At 40.1% G+C, this 21,553-nt stretch overlaps 1 protein-coding gene across 5 annotated transcripts in view; it reads left to right on the forward strand.

Annotated features, from left to right (window-relative positions):
• pde7a (phosphodiesterase 7A) overlaps positions 1-21,553 on the forward strand; it is a 119,664-nt gene that overhangs the window by 74,331 nt on the left and 23,780 nt on the right. For 4 of the 5 annotated variants that reach the window (XM_048596032.1, XM_048596031.1, XM_048596034.1 and 1 more), the window contains 5 exons: positions 5,473-5,624; positions 7,609-7,672; positions 10,761-10,856; positions 13,594-13,694; positions 16,479-16,610. In XM_048596032.1, coding sequence (XP_048451989.1) covers positions 5,473-5,624; positions 7,609-7,672; positions 10,761-10,856; positions 13,594-13,694; positions 16,479-16,610 — 545 coding nt within the window. The remainder of the gene's footprint in view (positions 1-5,472; positions 5,625-7,608; positions 7,673-10,760; positions 10,857-13,593; positions 13,695-16,478; positions 16,611-21,553) is intronic. The other variant, XM_048596035.1, reaches the window with a different exon arrangement.

Genomic DNA, 21,553 nt, shown 5'->3' on the forward strand with positions numbered 1-21,553 from the left:
CTATAACCTTTGATCCCATTCACCCGGAGTGTTGTATCTAGTCGCCTCTTGAATACGTTCAGTGTTTTGGCATCAACTACTTTCTGTGGTAATGAATTCCACAGGTTCACCACTCTTTTTGGGTGAAGAAAGGTCTCCTCATCTCTGTCCTAAATCGTCTACCCCGAATACTCATACTGTGATCCCTGGCTCTGGACACACCCATCATTGGGAACATCCTCCCTGCATCTGCCCTGTCCAGTCCTGTTAGAATTTTACAAGTCTCTGAGATTTTCCCCACCCCCATTTGTCTGAACTCTAGCGCAAACAATTACAACCTAGTCAATCTCTTTTCATACGAATATGTAGGTTTGCTCGGAGTGGTATCTCTGTGTGCACCACTGCAGGGCGGGAAAGTCTGTGATACAGCAAATCGGGATCTTGCTGTAATAACCTAATTGTACAGAACTTATTTTAAGGGATTGTGGAAGCCCATAAATATTCTTATAAGAAGTATTAAGGCTGTCTCTTGATTCTAAAGTGACATCTACTTGGGGTCACGAGTTTCAGCCATGGGTCTTCGCTGTGACAGTGCAGGCCAATTCTTGACCAACAGGAACATGGGGCAGTTTATCCCACAAGTCAGCAGGATCCAGGGTGCAAGGATTACTTCATTTTCGATCCTCTGCTGTTTTGCCACACCAAAGATGATGTGACTCCAATCATAATGCGGCTTGATGGAAAAGTTGTCGTCATTCTAACAGATTGTTACAAGCTCCTGCAACCATTATTATCAGTCCTAATGTCTTCAGAGCGTCTTGCTCCTCTAACTCCTATGCTCTCACCATGTTTCAAGTACATGCTCTGCTTCAATCAGTGCCAAAAAACAGAAGAGAATCCCTCTTTATTAGAGATCAGGAAGTGAAGAAGAATTGATGAGTGATCTTATAGCCATAATAACAGCATGTAGTGACAGTCACATTGCAATCTGGCCTAAGGAGTAAATGCACTCGCATGGTCTGAAGTCTAATGCTATTACTTTAAATATGAATTTGAAAATATTGATTGTATCACATCATTACTGCATTTATCTGGTTGTAGTACATAACGCATGTGAGACCTTTTCAATGGAATTGAATGTAAATTTAATTACAACAAATAAAGCATTGAATCCAGTACATTCTGAATAACAAATGTCTTTTCACTAGGGTGTTGGAGTTCAAAACTAGGGAGTGTATTTTTTAAGGTGGGAGGAGAAAGATTTAAAAGGGACCTGAGGGACAAATTTTTCACACACAGGGTGGTTCGTGTGTGGAATGAGCTGCCAGAGGAAGTGGTAGATGCAAGTACAGATACAACATTTAAAAGATGTTTGGGCAGGTATATGAATAGGAAAGGTTTAGAGGGATATGGGCCAAGCACAGGCAAATGTTTAGTCTGGGAAACATGGTCAGAATGGATGCGTTGACTGAAAAGTGTGTTTCTGTGCTGAATGACTCTATGCTGTGCTTTTAAGTTTTTTTTTTGTGTGTTTTCTTTGTTTCTCCCTGGACAGTTTGTCACTTGAGAGTTGAGAAAACTGGACCTGGCATGGCAGACTTCTTGGTCGTCTGGATACGATGATCATTAAAGTTTTTTTTTGGAAATCTTGCCTAAATGCTTCTGGTGCTTGCTTCATGAGGGATACATTTGTTTGCTGGCCTTCCTGTTGAATCTGGAGGAAATGGCAGAGAGATCACTGATAGAATTCCTCTAGCTTTTTGGTCTACTGATATGCAGTCTAGGTCTCGTTAAAGTGCAGGAGTGTCATGATCACAACTGCTTTGTACACTACGACATCTTTTGACTTGAAGATTTTGGCATATATTCACTGCTATATTTGTAGAAGAGTGAGCAATTGCAGCTGACCTGGCATTGGATCTCCTCGTCAATGGTGGCTATTTGAGAGAGTTGACTGCAAAAGTATGGAAAGTGTTCAAAAGATTCCAGAGTGTCTCCAAAATTTGCAAGAGAGACCCTGCAATTTCCTGTCTCACTTTCCGCAGTAGCCTGGAATGCAGCTCATCTGGGCCAGTCAATTTGTCCAATCACTTGTCCAAGCTGCAAACGCAGCATATATAGAGCTGAGAGACCGGGACTTTTTTCACTGGAGTGTAGGAGGTTGTGGGGGCAATATACATGGGAGGTGGAATACTTGACTGATAAACTGAGAGTTGATAAGAGTTTTATTTTCACAAAATTCAAGGTATAGGCTCTTGTCCTTGACAGTTTCTTATGTGCAAGTCTGGTGCAGATCGTACAATGACATTGCAGTCACCTGCAAGTGATAGATCTGTATATCTATGATGATCATTTTAGTTTGGGCACAGACATGACTGAGGTCTAATAGTTTTCATAGAAACAGAAAATGGGAGCAGGAGTAGGCCATTCAGCCCTTCAAGCCTGTCCTGTCATTCATTACGATGATGGCTGATCACCCAACTCATCAGCCTATTTCTGCTTTTCCCCCATATCCTTTTGATCCCTTTAGCTTGAAGTGCTATATCCAACTCCTTGAAATCATGTAAAGTTTTGGCCTTGACTGCTTTCTGTGATAGAGAATTCCACAAGCTCATCACTCTCTGGGTGAAGAAATTTCTCTTCTCCTCAGTCCTGAATGGTTTAACCCATATCATTAGACTATGACCCCTGGTTTTGGACTCCCCTGTCACCAGGAACATCCTTACTGTGTTTACCCAGTCTAATCCTGTTAGAATTTTATAGGTTTCTGAGATCCAGCAACTATAATCCTAACTGAATCAAACTCTCACTATATGCCAGTGCTGCCATCACAAGAATCAGTCTGTTAAACCTTCACTTAACTCCCTCTATAGCAAGAATGTCCTTGCTCTTTCCACCTAGTGCTGACACCAAACAGGAGTTGTTCTTTTGAGGTGAATTCTGCTGTTGGTAGATTGTAAGTAGTGTGAGATCTGCCTCACCGCCTTGCTCGACCCTGATCTAGATTTTGAAGGTGTCTGTTTCAGATCTTCCACTCTATGCAGTTATAGTTATCATGAAGCAATTGTGTTGAAGTTTCTTGGCCATCTGAATTGTGCACAATCTACAAAGCCTCATGACTTAATGCTTTGGTCCCATTGTTTGAATGCATGAGCGAATATAAGGCCGTGATGGTGTTCTCTGTGTTTTTCTTTTATTCATCTCTCAACAGACGTCATGTTGGAGGTTCCTCTCATGCCCCACACTGTCTCTGGCAGGATTTCCTCTGCCACAAATAATGGCAATTCATAAAAGCCTCTCAGGAATTTCCTTACTATGAACGAGAAATACCTCCATATCTTCCCAGACATGATTGATCTCCTGTTTGGAGAGGGTTACTGTTGTTGCATTGCTGAAGTTGGTGCTTTGGGGCAATGCAGGGAACAAAGTTATTTTTCATTCTAAATCTGCAGGGAGTCTTGATGTCAGCAAAAATCTGCCAGCTTTGAAGGTCTTAGCAAAAATGCCATGTGATGGCCCCAGGCTTTGTTGCTTTTCATCTATTTAATTGGAGCCGTCCTGTGGATTTGAGGTATTTTCTAAGGTATCTTCCGTGCCCGTGGATTCTATACCGAAGTTCTGGTAGATAGCCTGGAGAGTATCGGGCTGCCATGGTTGAGAAGTTGTTGAAAGAGTTCATTCAAGGTTGCATTATTGTACTTGAACAGAAAGCAATTTTGTCCATTTGACCGTTAGCTCTATAGATGACCCTGGTGGCTTCAAAAAAACTTTGCACTTTATTATGGACGGCATACTGTCGGACTGCTGGAGCTTTCTTTTCCACTACATGCCTATTATATTCTAGATTTGTCTTTGGCCATTAGCCATGAGCTGTTGAAGCCGCTTTCATGATTTGTGGCCTTGGGTTGTTCTACCAGGAAGTGAAGGCTGTTTTTGTTCCAGGACGTCTCATTGTTCGATCTGGTGATGCTGATGATCTAAACCCCAAGCACACGTGTCAGATTGGATCTGCGGCAGTTGTTGAGAAAATCAACATGAGGGAAGAACAAATTTGATCTTATAAAAATCGAAAAAACTGTGGATGCTGTAAATCAGAAACAAAAACAGAAATTGCTGGAAAAGCTTAGCAGGTGTGGCAGCATCTGCGGAGAGAAATCAGCTACTGTTTTGGGTCGAGCAACCCTTCCTCAGGGTTTTGATCTTATCCTTGTCAATCTCTTTGTGTCAGGGACAGATGCATTTGCAGTCTTCGTGGTGATCAAGTCTGTCTTCACACTGAAGATCTGTTAATCAATCACATTATGGCATGTCCACTGCACTGAAAGGGAATGTTTCCGAACACTGAAAACTGATCATCCGTGAGATGGTAGGGGTCATCTGCTGCAAGTGCTGGCATCGACCTTGGTTCAATGAGGAGTATAGTAACAGCAGCAGGCATGCCTAAACATGCAATGTCAATTGAATGTCAATTTTTCCTGATGGTTGTGCAGCTTTGGAGCTTTCTGCCTGAGAATGTGGTGAAGACTAGATTTTTGAATGTTTTTAAGGAGGAGGTAGATTGATTCCATTGCTAAAATAAAATCTAATGCTCCTGGAAGTTGAGGGGATTGTGGAATTTGCAAGCCTCATCTTATCGAACGGTGGTGCTAAGAGCCAAATGGCCCAGTTCTGCTCTTATTATTGCATGTAGCCATACAGAGGGTAGAGATTCTGTTGTGAGTAATTCACCACCTAACTCCTCAAAGCTTGTCTTCCGTCTACAAGGCAGAACTTACCATTGTGATAGAATACTGCTCACTTGCCTGAGTGAGTGCAGCCCCAACAACACTCAAGAAGCTTGATTTTGTTCTGACAAATTAACCTATTTGCCTGGAGCGTTATCTTAAACATTTATGCCCTCCAAAACTCTGTGCATAATGGCAGCAGTGTATACCATCCCAACAAGATGCACTACCAAAACTCACCAACGACAGTAACTTTCAACACACAGCCTCTACCATGAGGAACAAGGGCAGAAAGTACATAAGAGCACCTGTATCACAAGTTCCCCTACAAGTTAGACACCATCACCATAGAGTTATAATGGCGTCCTTCGCCTGTTGCCAAGTCAAAATCCTGGAGAGGAGAGAGATATATCCAAAAACACCCCTCTCTGTGACTGAAGTAATTCAAGAAAATGGCTCACTACTATCTCGTCAAGGCAGCTAGGGATGAGTAATAAACACTGGCCTTACCAGTGATTTTTCACATCTCTTCAACAAATTAAAACAAACATTACAGAACTGTATTGTTGCTTCATGTGAAATAGTAGGAATACGATTTGATGATTTAATTTATTGTTTTCATGTGTACCTAAGTACAGTGAAAAGCTTTGTTTGGTGAACAGTGCAGGCAGATCATAGCAAACAAGGACATATAGATCATAAGGTGCTTAGACAGAGCAAGGAATACAATATAACATAATCTTCATGTCAAGCACTTTTTGTTTTGCAGTATCCCCAGAAACCGGAGAATTGGCTTCAGCAAGGAAGATCAGAAGGTTGCTTAGTTTTCAAAGATATTTTCGATCTACTCACTTATTTCGTGGTGTTCCTTCTCTAAATTCTCTCAGCGTTCTGGATGATAACTACAATGGCCAAGCCATGGTGAGTTTCAAATATTAATTGAACATGAGTAAACTGAATCCGGAGGAAGCGTCCTGACCAGAAATGTCAACTTTCCCACTCCTCTGATGCTTGCCTGACCTGCTGTGTTTCTCTACCTCTGCATTCTATCGACTCAAACTTTGAAGTTTTTCTGATGATGGTCTTGATGTGTCCTTTTGATAAAGGATTTAGGACATGAATGTGTGTTTACCATTCTAGAAATACTTTTAACCGTGTAAATTTCTTTAAAAGCATGATCAGACTCTTTGGGTCCCAAGTTGTGAAACCAATGTATTTATTGATATGGTTTTCATTCTTATACCTGTCTACCCTTTCACTTCCTAAACGAGTGGCTCATTTCACAATCTAGCCTGGATGGGGCAAGGAATTACTATGAACTGATGACCACAACTGTGATGCCCAGACACCTTTTTTGCGCAGTTGTTTTGAGACAGTTTATGGGAAAGGTTTTCCTTCAGTCAAACTAAATTGCAGTACTCTAAGAAGGAGAAATTACGTCCTGAATGCAGTTTTGTCATTCACCTCCTGAACAAGATTATGTTTGTCCTCCTAATTTGGGGATTATTAATCAATTCTCTCAATTTCAAACTTCTCAACAGAAGCAAAATGGTACAGATATTGGAAATCTGATATAAAAGCAGAATGTACACCATAGGTCGAGAAGCAAAGTTAACATTTCAAGTTGCTCATCCTTTGGACCTCAAATTTTACTTTTTGTCTCCATTCATAGATGTTGCCTGACATTGAGTATTTCCAGGATTTTTTTGTGAACCTCAGTAGCTGCTGGTTTCAAAATTGGTTTCTATTAATACAGCTGAAGGAATGCGATTACCTCTGTGTGAATAAGAGCAGCTCATTACGGTGGTAAATAGGATAAGAATGCCTACTTTAGACACACATTACTAGGATACCTCTGATCAGCGATGCTAGAAGCACTTAGACTGGACGCTGGTGTTGACTCAGTCATTTGAGAAACTTCTAGAACCTTGTTAAATTGGTGCCTTTGCATGTGAGCCCTGCACAATGGATGCTTTCCACTTTATTCTTATTTATCCTATGGTTATGATTTTTAATTTAGTCTTTAGCAGCTCACCCCCTTCAGCTGAACCTTTTTTTAAAATATATAGTCCTATGTTGTAGGGTATTCATGTGAAACATGATGACCGGATCCTATTAATAAAGTAGCTGTATGTAGTGACCTAATACCTTTCTAAATTTTGGATTCAAAACTATTGAGTTGATACTGCTGTTTACATTTTATGGAACATGCTTGATGCCACTTGTCCAAACACCAAAAGAAATTTTATTTCAGAACCATCAGAGTCAGTTTTCAGAAGCATTTTCAGGACTTGAAACATAGATTGAACTAAAATTGTTTTTCTTCGTGGTATGATTTTTCACACTCATTGAATTCAAGTTTTATTCCACATGCCAGAAGTTGGCTGGCATTTGTATCAATTCACATTTATCTTTTTTTTTGTTCACTGCCTTGGGTTTGTTTGCAAAATGTGCTTTTATGAACTTTAGGGAAAGGCTCATACACAAAGATAGCTTCACTGATATCATGAAGTCATTAATGTCTAAATGGCTTAAAGGTAAGATTTATATGCCTTAAATAGTAATTTTCTTTCCTTTAGTTATGCCTTGCTGATACCAGCCTCCCCTCAACCAAATCCTCGATTTGACTCCTCCATCTGAAGATCAGGTTCTCTGGTACAGAAGCAAAATACTGTGGATGCCACAAATCTTTTGCTGCAAATGTTGCCAGACCTGTTACATATTTCAAATATTTTTGTTGTTCTCTTGGTGATATACGGAGGATCATGTAGATTTGAAGAACAAACAACTTTTGTGATTAAGAAAAAAAAAAAATTTTTTTAATACTCGAATGCTCTTTTAAATAAGTTTTAGCTTGAAGAGGATTTTTTTTCCAAAACATGATTGGTTTTCTTTGTGCTTTCAGTGTATGCTAGAAAAGGATGGAAATTGGAATTTTGACATCTTTCTTTTTGACAGATTAACAAATGGTAAGTTGGATCAAATGTTAAAATTAGTACTTTTTCTTTTTTTAGTAAAATTGTGTATTCCACCCACCCCACACATGCATCCCCCCTCCAAAAGGTCTGACAGATTAAGATTTATTAACAATTAGTAGAAAGGCTAACATACAATAGCCTGATTCTGTTTTAAGTATGGATCTTCTGAGCAATATAGCTGACGTTTTCCTCACTCAACTTTTTTCCTAAAATCCAGGTTGATAAAAAGGATAAGAGAGAAGTTGTATGTGACTTTATGAAAAGTATTTCTGTAGTATTGCAGTGCCTAGAAACACAAGCTACTGTGATCTCCCTTCAAAACATCAGTAGAGCAGACACACAATTTTAGTCATTTTGTTTGAATCATAGTCAAATGAAACAAATTTCCAAGCCAAGGCTATTTCATTACATATATCTTCGTGTATTTCTAAAATTTGAGACAAAACATTCATCCCAAGTCCTTATAGTTCCAACTGTCCCTTCACCCACATTGTCATTATTATGCGAATGGAACTCCAGTTCCCACAGCCATCACATGGATTTCCAGTTGCACCCAGGGTAAGAGGCTACTTTTCTATTGGCATTCCTCTAGTCCTGAACTGTCCGTTAGTATTGTTTGAAGTTAGGGTGACAGAATTCTTCCCTTTCGTGTAGGGAATTATAACTTCTTTGCATTGGCCTTTGCTCCCCAGAGAGATGTAGAGGGCACAAAAGAAATAGCAGTGAGTATAGGCCATTTGACCATTATCTGTCTATTCCTTCTCAACCATAAAAAAAAAGTCTGCTGTGTTTTTCAAAAAGCTCACTGCTGATCGAACTTGACCTCACTTCCTGCCTGTACCCCATGACCTGGGACTTCTTTGTAAATTAAGTGGCCATCTATTCATCCTTGAATATACTCAATGTTTCGAACTCTAATTCTCGTTAAGGAAAAGAATTCCTGACATAAACAGCCCTCTCAGTGAGAAAATTCCTTCCCATTCCATCTTAATTAGGAGACCGCTTGCTTTGAAATTGTTCTCTAGTTCTAGGTTTCCCCACAACGGGAGTCATCGTCTTAGCATCTATCTCAGAATTTTATACCTTTTTAATAAGATTACTTCATATTTTGCTAAGTTTCACTGAATATAGCTGAACCTGCTTGACCATTCCTCAAAAGACACTTCCTTTATCCCAATAATTTTTGCCCAGTGAACCTTCACAGAATTGTTTCCAATGCAACTGTGTCCGTCTTTGAGAGCAAACGCGCACAGAGCTCTTGCTGTTGTCTGAGCAATATGTTGTACATTGGAGCAAGACTTGCTTACTTTTATACTCCATCTCTCTTGAATAAGGACCCATATAGTCAAGACCCAACTTCCACTGGCCTCTGTATTGCAGCACTCTGCATTTTCTTTACATTTAAATGGCTGTCCTTAGGTTTAAGGTGCTTTTTACTGTACATAGACAGCTCCCACTTCTTACAGACTTCTGCTTGCTTCTCCCAAACATTCACATCCCTAATCTTTTCAGCTAACTGAGAGCCAGTCACATTGTTGTTAGTAGGCAGAAGGCATTTGTCATTAACTGGTCACTAGTCCACAGACAACCAATCAGCTACTTGTAGCTAGCCCGAGCTCCATTCATATACATTCCATGGCTCTACCCATCTGCAATCTAGGCTTCTAATACTGCCTGATCTGGAAGCTGTGTAAACAGTGCTTGCAGTGAGTGTCAAGTTATTTTCTTTCAAAAAGTGCAGTAATCCTTCAACAATCCTTGGGATTTTAAAACCGTTTTTTTCCCATGTTCACAACAAAAAAAAAAAAAAAGATGCAGTCAACAGCTTTGGCGTAATATTAATAAAACAGCTGGACTCCAGTGGTGTGAAGTAAGAGTTACTGCTTTCGATTTAATGATGGTGCATCAAGGACCTTAGCAAAACTGGAGTCAAACCTTTGACTCTCGATATTCATTGGAATTACCATCATTGAATCCCCCATTACTAATATCGATGGGGTTACCATTGACCAGAAACTAAACTGGACCAGACACAAGCATACTGTGGCTACAAGAGGAGGTCAGAGGCTAGGTATGTTACAGCAAGTAACTCATCTCCTGACTGCCCACAGCCTATCCACCATCTACGAGCACAAGGCAGGTTTCTTTACTAACCTGGATGGATGCAACGCCACTAGCAGTCAGGAAGCTTGGTATTAATCCACTTGATTGGCACCACATCCACAAGCATGCACTCCTCCTCCAGTATTGCTCAATTGCAGCAGTGTATCTGATCGACAAGATGTACTGCTGAAATTCACCAATGCTCCTTAAATGTCATCTTCCAAACCCACAGCCACAATCAGCTAAAGGAATAGAGCAGCAGAAAAATGAGAATACCACTAACTGCAAGTTTCCATTCAAGTCACTCACCATCTGGGCACCAGCCAATATTGCTGGGTCACAATCCTGGAACTCCCTTGCTCGTGTATCTGTGGAATTCTTTACTGCAGAGGGCTGTTGTGAAGTATATTCAAGGCTGAGATGGACAGATGTTTAATTTGAATCATTAAGGGAATCAGGGGTTTATAGAGAAGTTGAGGAATACCAGATCAGCTGCGATCTCCTTGGATTACAGAACAGACTCGACGGGCTGAATGGCCTTCATCTGCTGCTGTGTCTTAAGAGTTCATTGGTTTGACATTTAAGGATGGAAGGAATTTGGGTGTATTGTTTTTAATAAAAATGCATTAGTTTCCTATATCTGAACTACCTTCATCTTTTTTATGCTATAAAATAGTATAATGCTAAAGTTACTCTGTTTTGGTACAAGCTTCCAGGAAACTTGAGTCTGTTGAAGCAACTGGGCTCTGGGCTTTCTTTCACATCAATTCCTGTGTTTTATACTTTATGGAAAGCCGTCATATGTTAAATGTGTAATATTTGTCACATTTGGCGTATAATATGATTCTTGAACATTAATAATGAGATTTTGTCAAGCTTGATCATAAAAATGCTGTTGTAGTTAAAAGTGAAATATTCGACAAAGAAATTAATGTAATGGCACTTGACCACCTTCCTGTATTTATCCCTTTTCTAGGAAATAGTCTGGTTACTTTGACCTTCCATTTGTTTAAATACCATGGACTTATTGAACATTTCCATTTGGATTCGGTTAAACTGCGTCGATTTTTGGGTAGGCAACTTTATACCTTTACTAGTTTTCATTATCTGTTGGCTCCAATTTTGGATATAATTAAACAAAGACAGTAGATGCTGAAAATCTGAAATGAAAACAGAAATTGCTAGAGAAACTCAGAGGTCTTTGCTGTGGAGATCAAGCAGAGTTAAAGTTTCAAGTCCAGTGACCCTTCTTCAGAACTCAATGTTAAATGTTTCTTTTTCCACAGATGCTACCTGACTTGCTGTATTTCTCCACCAATTTCTGTTGTTGCTGACCACACGATTGAGGCAATAAAGTGATGCACTCTCTTGACCATGAATGCTGCCCACAAAGATCCGGCAATCTCTGTGGCTTGAATTTTGCCTTTCCCAATATTGACTTGTATCTGGTGCTAAGTAAAAGGTGTCCTGCAACTGTAATGTCATCAAGTAAGATAAGCACCCAATCCCATTGAGACAGCCTCATGGGCAACACACCCGGAAGTTAAAAGCATTTATTCTTCCTTCACCTTTTTAATGTAATTTTATAGAGAGTGAAATAAAATTTGGGACCTATATATGGGATGAAAGTAGAAGCTCAAATGGAATAAACATCTTAAAGCAATTTTACAAATATGGATATTTTTAATATCCATAATGGGAGAAATCTCACACTTAAGTATAAAATTAGTTTTTCAGGGTTATTGAGGATATGCAAAAGTAACTATGAACTTAATACATTGTTAGAAGCCTCATTTCATAAGGTGCAACGTTTTAAAATTTTGTTATCCAGTGACTGTAATAGTGCAAGGGTAAGTTCTTATCAGTTCCATCAATTTCTAATCAATTGAAGATTTCAGTAAGTTTAACAATGCAGCCTAAGGATAAGCATAGCGTCACCGACTGGTTCCTGGATTTTGTTGTTTAATGTGCATGTACAGCCAGGTGCAAAAGAAGCTGTCAGTTTATTATAACAATGGTGATTGTTAACAGTTTGCTGTCATTACTACCACAGCATCCTTACGGATGTTTGTCCTGATAACATTGTTACACACCAATGTATTGCATTAATGGAAGTTGATGCTTAATATTTTTACTTGTTGAACTGTGTAACCAATTGTCACAATCAAATCTGAAGATTGAGTAAATTCTTCTCTTCAGAGTGTTGCCTTTTAAAAACAACTCAGTATGTACTTAACCACGCGATAAAACAACAGATGGGCACAATGGATAGATCACCTTGAGTTATTCAGAATTAAAGGAGTTTGTTTTTTGAAACTTGCACAACAAGGTATATAACTTCTGTTAAAGGTAAAAACTTGTTCTCAATTCCATGTGTGTACGTGTATGTGCGTACAAGCATGCTAGAAAGACGGAGAGTGTACGGGGAAATGGAATTGAGGAAAAACATCCACAATCTTCAAAGGAACTCAGTACTGAGTTGGCAGTTTTTCTGGAAACAATAATTTTGCACATTTCTGTCTTTTTTTTTTTAAAAAGATCTTAGTTTGCAGCTGGCTTTCTCTTGTGACGGATCACTTTTTTGAATTGAGCATTGCTTCCAGAGAGAGAGAGTATGCATTTTTGGTGTTACTGGATGTTGCTCTCTAGATCTGGACATCTCTCTCCACTATAGTGGAAAGCATTGCTTATATCATGGCTGCTCTGACCAAGTGGTTTCAATTTGTAAAAATCTGATTGTTGGCCCACAATGGAGACAATCCACTTTTACCAAAAATGTGATAATCCATTGTCACAGAGCTGCCCTGTTATTCTTTGATATAGATAGGGAAGGTTGCACTCCTGCTTGTTGTCGAACAATACCTGTAGTTGAGCAGTCTTGTCCTTTGAGATTTTTGAAGATCCCATTGTGAGCCATAATTCCAGGTTATGAATTTTAATGTCCAGGTAATTATTCCTTGGATAGCTTCCTCTGGGTGTGGTAGTCAGTCCCAGCAATTGGACATTCCTTTGTGTATTCTTGAGAGTTTGGCAAATTCAGGTGAGGTGGCTTTGTTGGCCATTGTAAAGTGTCCCAGCTTACTTATTACTATTTTTCTCTCAAGCCACAAAGTCCAAGACTTTTCCATTAATGATGCGATTTTAAAGATTTTTAATATTTTACATCAATGACCTGTCATAATGGAGATTGGAGAGCGTACACTAGTCTCAAGTTACCAATTCAAAGAATGTTACAGAATAAAGAAAGGTACAAATTTGTTAATAAAGACTTTGAAATCCACACACTTGGGAACAGGATACTGGGAAATGGGTGAGTGTACAAGATTATCGTTGGGTGTGGATAAGGTGAATAGAAAACCACTATTCTCCTTAGTCAGTGACAAGGGTGCATAATTTTAAGGTGCTAGGCAGGAGGTTTGGAGGAGACTTGAGGGGAAAAGTGTCTTCATCCAGAGGGTGGTGGAGGCCTGGAATGCACTGTCTGGGAGGGTGGTCAGGTGCGTAACCTCACATACTTTCACAAGTACTTGTATGAGCACTTGAAATGTCATAACACTCAAGGCTATGGGTCAGATGCTGGAAAGGTGGAACTAGTGTAGCTTTGGCAATACTGACTTGATAGGCTGAAGGGTCTCTTCTGTACTGTATGATTCTAAGAATTTATCAGTGTGTAAAAATTGACTTTTTTAAGTTAAATTCTGGATTAAATTTGCTAACATACATTAGATATCTTTTAATATTCACATTTTCCATAATAATTGTAAATGATGAGATTTTTGAAAAAAGTTAATCTTTTGTTTTCTGTGCAGTAATGGTCCAGGAGGATTACCACCGTAACAACCCTTATCACAATGCGGTACATGCTGCTGATGTAACTCAAGCCATGCATTGTTTCCTAAAGGAAACCAAGGTAAAAATTAAAAACACACTTCAAAGAATTTATATATTTTATTTTGATACCCAATTCCATATTAAAAAATAATTTCTAAGCACCTTTTCTGAAAATTAATTTCCAACTTTATAAATTAGCCAAATTGATGTGCGATATTTGTACACTTGTCTCCTTTGCCTACAATAAAGGCAATGCCCGTTGCTTGGGAATAACTAAGTACCTTTTAAAAGAATGGGACAAACAAAATATAACTTTACATTGAAAGGCCTAACAATGAGTTTGGCACGACATGTATATAACATATGTCCCCGAGGTAAAATCATATGAAAGTTTCTGACTCCTTAAGACAGGAATTAACTTGATAAAGCTTATTACTAAACCATCTCTTCACTAAACCATCTCTTTCTGTTGGGTAATGTCCACAATTTTTTTTTTGTCCTTTCAAGCAGCATGTTGCACAATGCCTTCAGTGCTGTGCTGTGCTATGTGACTTGCTGTTCTGTTTTTGTCCCTTTTTTTGCTACAATTGATCTTGAGACTCTCTTTGAATTTATTATGATGTGCTGATTTTAAAACTTCATGGAGAAACCTGGATTAAAGTCAGGGATCTGGAGAAAACATTCTTTCTTAAATCTCATATAAGAGAGGAGGCATGCAGGAGAACAGTTGACAGAAATGATACTGTTGCTAGGCCCATTCTTTCAAATTAATGGCTCTGTTAAGAGGCAATCCAAAAGGAGATCCTATGCGCATCCAAAATGTCTGCCCATTATTAACTTAGAACACTGCTAAAGATCTCTTTTATCCAATTACAAGCAATAGTTTATTTTCCTTTGTTATAGGAATAGCTGAAATTGCTGCTTCCAACAATGAGTGATCCCCAATTTTAATCTATCTATTAATAGTTTGCACCTACAGTAACAGATTTCATCAGTGTGTGTGAAGCAATGAAAGCTGAGATGAACTTATTGATGTGGAGGTGCCACTGTTGGTCTGGGGTGGGCAAACTCAGAAATCACACAACACCAGGTTATTGTCCAGCAGATTTATTTGAAAACACAGGCTTTCAGAGCCTCAGTAGTTCTTCAGGTGTTAGTGAGAGGTAGTATCAGACATGGAATTGTAAGTAAAAGATCAAAGGTTCACACCATCAGTGACCATCTCTGAAAAGATAAAATGTAACCACCTTTATTATTCTCATTACCTTATTCCCCACTGTCAACATCATTGGGGTTACCATGACTGGAAACCTGATTGGAGGAGCTGTAAAAATACTGTGGCTATAAGAATACATCAGAGGTTGGGTATTTTGCAGTAACTCGTATCCTGATCTCCCAAAGCTTTTACACCATCTACAAGGCACAGGTCAGGGGTGTGATAGAACAGTCTCTGTTTGCTTAGATGTGTGCTGCTTTAATAATACAAGAAGCACAACACCGTATAGGGGAAAAGAAACCTGCTTAATTGATACCCTGTTTAACACTTGAAACATTCCCTCTAGTGGCTGAAGCTTGTTTGATAAACAAGATGCACTATGGTACCTTTCCAAAGCTTCCTCCACATCATCTCCTAAACCTGTGACCTCTACTGCCTGGAAGAACAAAGACATCAAGGACATGGGGACAACATCAACTGCAGGTTCCCCTCCAAGGCGCACACCATCTGGACTGTCCATTTATCATTGCTGGGTCAAAATCCTGGAACTCCCTACCTAATGGTATTATCAGAGTGCTTAACTCACACGGGCAGCTGCAGTGCAACACCACCTTTTCAAGGCAGTTAGGAAGCCATCCACACATATGAATGCTTTTTTTTGAGAATGGTTATAATTTTACACTGATTTAAATACTCTATTTTCCCTTTTTTAAACATAATGTTGAAGAAATACCAGGATTAAGAGCTAAAAGATTTTCAGAAAGTTTAAAAATCACCAGTGTTTATATTGAGGTAATGAGACTCCACAGAAACTAAGCTCTTAGGGTCACTAGAGTCGTACATCGCTGAAACAAGTCAACCAGGTTTCCTAAAGTGAACTAGCTCCATTTGCCTGTGTTTGGCCCATATCCCGCTAAACCTTTCCTGCCATCTACTTGTCCAAATGCCTTTTAAATGTTGTAATTGTACCAGCCCCTACCATTTCCTCTGGCAGTTCGTTCCATATGTGCACCACCCTCTACGTGAAAAGTGTTGCGCTTCAGGTCCTTTTTAAATCTTTCCCCTCTCACCTTAAAGCTATACTGTCTAGTTTTGAACTCCCCCACCCTAGGGAAAAGACCTTGACTTTTTCACCTTATTCATGCCCCTTATGATTTTATAAACTTCTATGAGGTCACCCCTCAGCCTCATACGCTCCAGGGGAAAATGTCCCAGCCAATCCAGCTTTTCCCTTTGGCTCAAACCTTCCTATAGGGCGGTAATTAAGACATATCAAGCTGTCAAAATTTCACCTACACCCGAATGTGATTTTTTATGATCTATCTGGCCAGAAAGTATAGTGACTTTGCACTCTTCACACATCTTAATTGAAAATCTGTGGTCTGGCACTGGTTTAGCAGAATTTGTGGAGGTGTCAAGTAAATCTGACTGAAAAGCTCTGATTCTGCCAGACATTAGCGGTCTGATTTACTGAATAAAAATACTGAGCACTGATGTTCTCTATTTGCGAGTTACAGTCTGGTGTTGTAAGAAGCACTGGGTTACACTTCTTCATATTTATCCAAAGAAAAACAAACTCCGAATGCAGTTTAGTCTTGTTTCAGTCATTTTTGTTGAAATGTGTGATACCCTCCTTTTTCCTTGAAGCTTGCCAACTCTTTTTCTCCGTGGGATGTTCTATTGGGTTTGTTGGCAGCTACCACACATGACATGGATCACCCTGGTGTTAACCAGCCTTTCCTCATTAAAACCAATCACTACCTAGCAAGTTTATATAAGGTAAGTGAATCACATTTGAAATGCATTAAGGAATTCATTGATTTAGAGAAAGAAAGTTTACAAATTGCATTAATTCTGCTGAGTTTAAATTTATGTTTGTCCCTTTTTTTTGTTTTATAGCTACTAAATTAAATTCTTTGTCTATATTATTTTAAGAGCTGAAATTGCTTTTAATTCTTTGAGTTTTAAATGCAATCACATACTCTATAGAGATGTTTGTGGCTTTTATTCCTTTCTTTTCAAGAAGTTACATTTTATTCTGTTAGCTGACACACTCTAAAGAAGTTTGAATTAAGCAGTGCCTTATCACATGTCAGGGCCTTGTAGCATGTTGCATTTTTAAAATTTTGTTCCTGGAATGAGGGCATTACTGTCTATTCATTGGCCTTCCCTAACTATCCTGGAGAAAGTGACGGTAAACTGCCTTTCTGAGCTACTACAGTCCCTTGGATGTAGGGACACCACAGTGCTGTTAAGAAGGGATTCCCAGGAGTTTTACCCAGCACTAGTGGAGGATCGGGGATACAGTTTCAAGTCAGGATGGTGTGTGGCTTGGAGGTGGTGGTGGTCCCACGTATCTGTTGCCCTTACCCTTCTAATATGGTGGAGGTTGTTGATTTGGAATGTGCTGTCTAAGGAGAGGTGGCGAGTTTCTGCACTCCCTTTACTGCTACCACTGTGTCTCTTGGTTAAGGCAGTGAATTTTGAAGATGGTGAATGGGGTGCTAATTAAGTGGGCTATTTTGTCCTGGAGCGTGTCATTGGACCTGCATTCATCCAGGAAAGTGGAGAGTATTCTGCTTGCAATTTGTAAGTGGTGGACAGGCATTCGGGTGACGCCAGATGAGTTACTGTCATAGAGTTCTGAGCTTCTGACCTGCTCTTGTAGTTACAGTGGTAAAATGGCTGGTCTATTTCAGCTTCTGGTCAATGGTAACTCCTAGCATGTTGATGATGGGTGAGTCAACAATGGCACTGCCATTGAATGTGAGGGGTGATGGTTAGGTTCTCTCCTTCGAGATGGTCTTGCCCGGCTATTGTGTGGTGCGAATGTCACTTGACACTAATCAACCTAAGCCTAGCTATTGTCCAGGCCTTACTGGATTTTGCCATGGACTTTCAGCAGTCACAAATACTGTCCATCCATCTGTGAAACCCATACTTCTCACTTTACGACGGAGGCGTCGTGGGAATTAAATAAGATCTTATAAAAAGAGATTGCAACAGGAGTAAGGTGACATCTGACAAGTTAATACTGTAAGGCATGAACTTTGAACACCATAAAGATTTACATTAGAAATTACCTGGAGAGGAACCTTGTACACCCTAAGGCCTGTATCAGCCTTGAGAACAAACTAGAGATTATAAACAGATTCCCATTGACAAGATAACCAAAAGACTTGGGATTAAAGATTTCTGTTGGTGTACATTTCATTCTTTTACAACAATGTACGCATATAAAGATTGATTTTCTGTATTGGACAGACAGGGTTGGGTCAGAGTAACAGACAGAATTCTACTGAGCCAGTCTATGATTGAGATTGTTTGAGTAACACAAAGTTAACTTGCAAACCTGAGTCGTCTTGTGATCTATGTAAGGAGAATTAATTGCAGCAGAGCGAAAGTCATTGAAGCAACTGAAGGTCATTGGCCCTAGGACACTACCCCGAGGAACTCCTGCAGTGATGTCCTGGAGCTGAGATGTTTGATCTCCCAGCAACTACAACCATCCTTGCCAGGTGTGACTTAGAAGAGTAGAGAGCTTTTTCCCCCAAATCCTCATTGACTCCAGTTTTACTAGGGTTCCTCAATGCCAAACTCTGTTAGATGCTGCCATTATTTTGCTGATGCTGGAGAACAGATTGATATGGCAGTAGTTTGCCAATTTGATTTTGTCCTGTTCTTTACCTGGCCAATTTCCAAATTGTAGATGCTGGTATTCATGGCTGCACAAGAACAGCTTGGTTAGGGGCACAATTAGTTCTGGAGCACACATCTTTAACACATTCACTACAATGTTGTCAGAGTTCATTTGTCTTTGCATTACCCAGTGTTTTCAGCCATTTCTTAATGTCAAATGGAATGAATTGAGTTGGTTAAAGACTAACCTGTGATGTTGGGGACCTCAGGAGGAGCTGAGATGGATCATCCATTTGGCACTTCTGGCTGAAGGTGGATACATCTACATTAACCTTATTTTTTTTTGCACTTGAGCTGGGCTCCTCCATAATTGAGAATGGGGAAGTTTGTAGAGCAGCTTACTCCTATTAGTTCAATTGTCTGTTCACAACTGAATTTGGCAGGTTTGCCGAACTTGGACCTGATTGGTTGTGGGACCCTTAGCCTTGTCTAATGCATGTTGCTTCTGCTATACCAGGTTGATATCTCCTCCTTAGCTATGCCTGGTGATGATCCTAGCATGCCCTCCTGCACTCTTCACTGAACTTGGGTAGATCTCCTTGCTTTGATGGTAATGGTAGATTTGGCAATATATTGGGTGACAGGGTTACAAATTGTAGTTGAATACAATGCTGCTGCTGCTGATATCCCATGTGCCTTTTGCCCCATTTTGAATTACTATATCTGTTTGAAGCCTGAAACATTTAGCATGATAGTACCACATGACAGGATGAAGGGTATCCATTTGTTGCGAAGGTGTGGTTTAGTGTAGTGGTCATTCCAATCAATGCTGTCATATGTGGACTCATCTGCGCCTACTAGATTAGTTTAGCTGCAGTGCGCTTTAGGATTCTACCAACTTGGTCAGTGCTAGTGCGATTGAGCCAGTCTTGGTTTTGGACATTCAGGTCCCCATCTGGGGTACATCCTGTGTACTTGTCACCCAGGTTTTACCTAATACTGAGACGCTAGGCCATTTCCCTCCCAATTGTATACCACTGAACTGAGCTGCTATGTTTGGTGGGAGTTGTCCTGCCTCTGAGTATGTTTAAATCAGACTTGACCAATCTGTGCAACAGTTCTCCCAATTTTGACACAAGCTTCCAGATGTTAGTGAGGACAACTTTGCAGGGTCAACAAGCCGGATTTGCTGTTGTCCTTTGCGGTGTCTAAATCCATCCGGTTTCATTCCTTTCTTTAGACGTCGTAGCGGTTATGATTCAATTGAGTGGCTTGCTAGGCCATCTCAGAGGGCATTTAAAGGTCAACCACATTGATGTGGGTCTGGAGTCACATGGAGGCCATTTCCAGGTAAGGACAGCAGATTTCCTTTGCTAAAGGAAAATAGTGAACCTGATTGGTGACATGGTCACTATCAGCCTAACTTTTAATTCCACATTTTTATTTATTTCAAATCTCACCATCTTCCACAGTGGGATTCAAACCCGTGTCCCCATAAGGTTACCTTGGAGTTCTGGATTACTACTCCAGTGACATTGCCACTATGCCACCATCTCTCGCACAAAGTAGATCATCTTAAAATGCAATGTGTCGTGCCCAGAAAAGCTATTGATAACTTTAAACATCGACTGTATTGAGTATGGAATTTTATGAAACTGCCTTTACTTTAAAAATGGCCGTTACAAAACCTGCTAAGGTGGTTGCCAAGGATAAGAACACTTTTGTAATCTCTGCACAGACTACCTCCTGTCACTATTAAGTTCCTGATTGATTGGTCGTGTGTGCCAAGTCCTCTTGAATGGACATTCCAAGGTGATCCAAATCATTGCCTTGCAGGGCCACTGTGTCTGAAAGCCAGTGAACCATAATTCAGTGTGAAATACCACTATCCGTCTTCCATTGTTTAAAAATGGCTTTGAATGCCAAGTTATGGATGGACGATAGCTGTATTGATCACGTGACCAAAATGGCTACAGATTATGAATTTTATTAGCCAAGAACTGGCAGAAACCAATGAGTCTGGAAACCATGAGGGTAAGTCCTCCAGCCTAAAGAACAGAAATCTGCCAAGTGACCAGTCATTCAAGCAGTGAGAGAGGAATAATACTTTTCATCTGAAAAAAAAGATGCCTCCACAGAAACTCATCCATAATTTCATGTGGAAATCCAACTTGTATCATTGTGCAAACAACCATTAGAGAGAACCCATCCAGCCTCTGCACTTTGAATATCTTAAGGGTCTGAAATTTGAACACTATTTCCTACTTGTAATTTTGCTAATAACCTGAACTCATGCTTTGTCTCTAGAATCCATCTTTATTTTTGTGATTTTTGTTTTACTTTGTATATGATGCTTGGTCTGACCTTGAACATCACCAAGATGAGGGTCCTCCACCAACCTTTGCCAGGCCACTCGAGCATCTCCCTACCATCGTAGACGAGTGGCTCCATATGTATGCGCAGCAAATCCTGTATCTTAGTAGCCAGCCCTCCCAAGAGAGGGGATCGATGAAGGTTTAGCACTAAGTTGACTGTGCATGTACTGCTGTCTTCAAGTGTGTACTTGACATCAGGAGCCACTGAAAGTTAACAAAGGTCTTAGTCTATAGGCTGTTGTGTTCACCACTCTCCCCTACTGCAGGAAAACCCAGACCATCAACCACTGTCACATTGAGATCCTTGAGAACTCCTTTCAATGGAGCCTACATTAAAACCGGGGTATCAGGTCAGCAGAGGACTACTGGATTAACATGAAAGTTCTTCATGAAACTGTATCTACCAATATTGAAGCCCTGCTCCTGGGGAACTGCTTCCAAAGGACAGTCCGTTGTGCCGCCTGAAATTCAACTTCCTTGGCAACTTCGCCTCTCCCAGCTTTCCGTTGGCCAACGCTCAAGGGGTGGCCAAAGGTGAAAGTATGAAGAAATACATAAGGTTGCCCTAAAGCACTGAGGTGTTGACACCATTGACTAGGAGGAGAAAGCTGCTGACTTGCTCAGGATCAGACCTTCCAGTGCATTAAGGTGCAAATCATTTCAAGACTGAGTGACTCTGTCCGCAAGGTGAAACAATAGTGGTAGAGG

Source organism: Rhincodon typus, chromosome 4, assembly GCF_021869965.1.
Source record: "Rhincodon typus isolate 14 chromosome 4, sRhiTyp1.1, whole genome shotgun sequence".
Classification (NCBI taxonomy): domain Eukaryota; kingdom Metazoa; phylum Chordata; class Chondrichthyes; order Orectolobiformes; family Rhincodontidae; genus Rhincodon; species Rhincodon typus.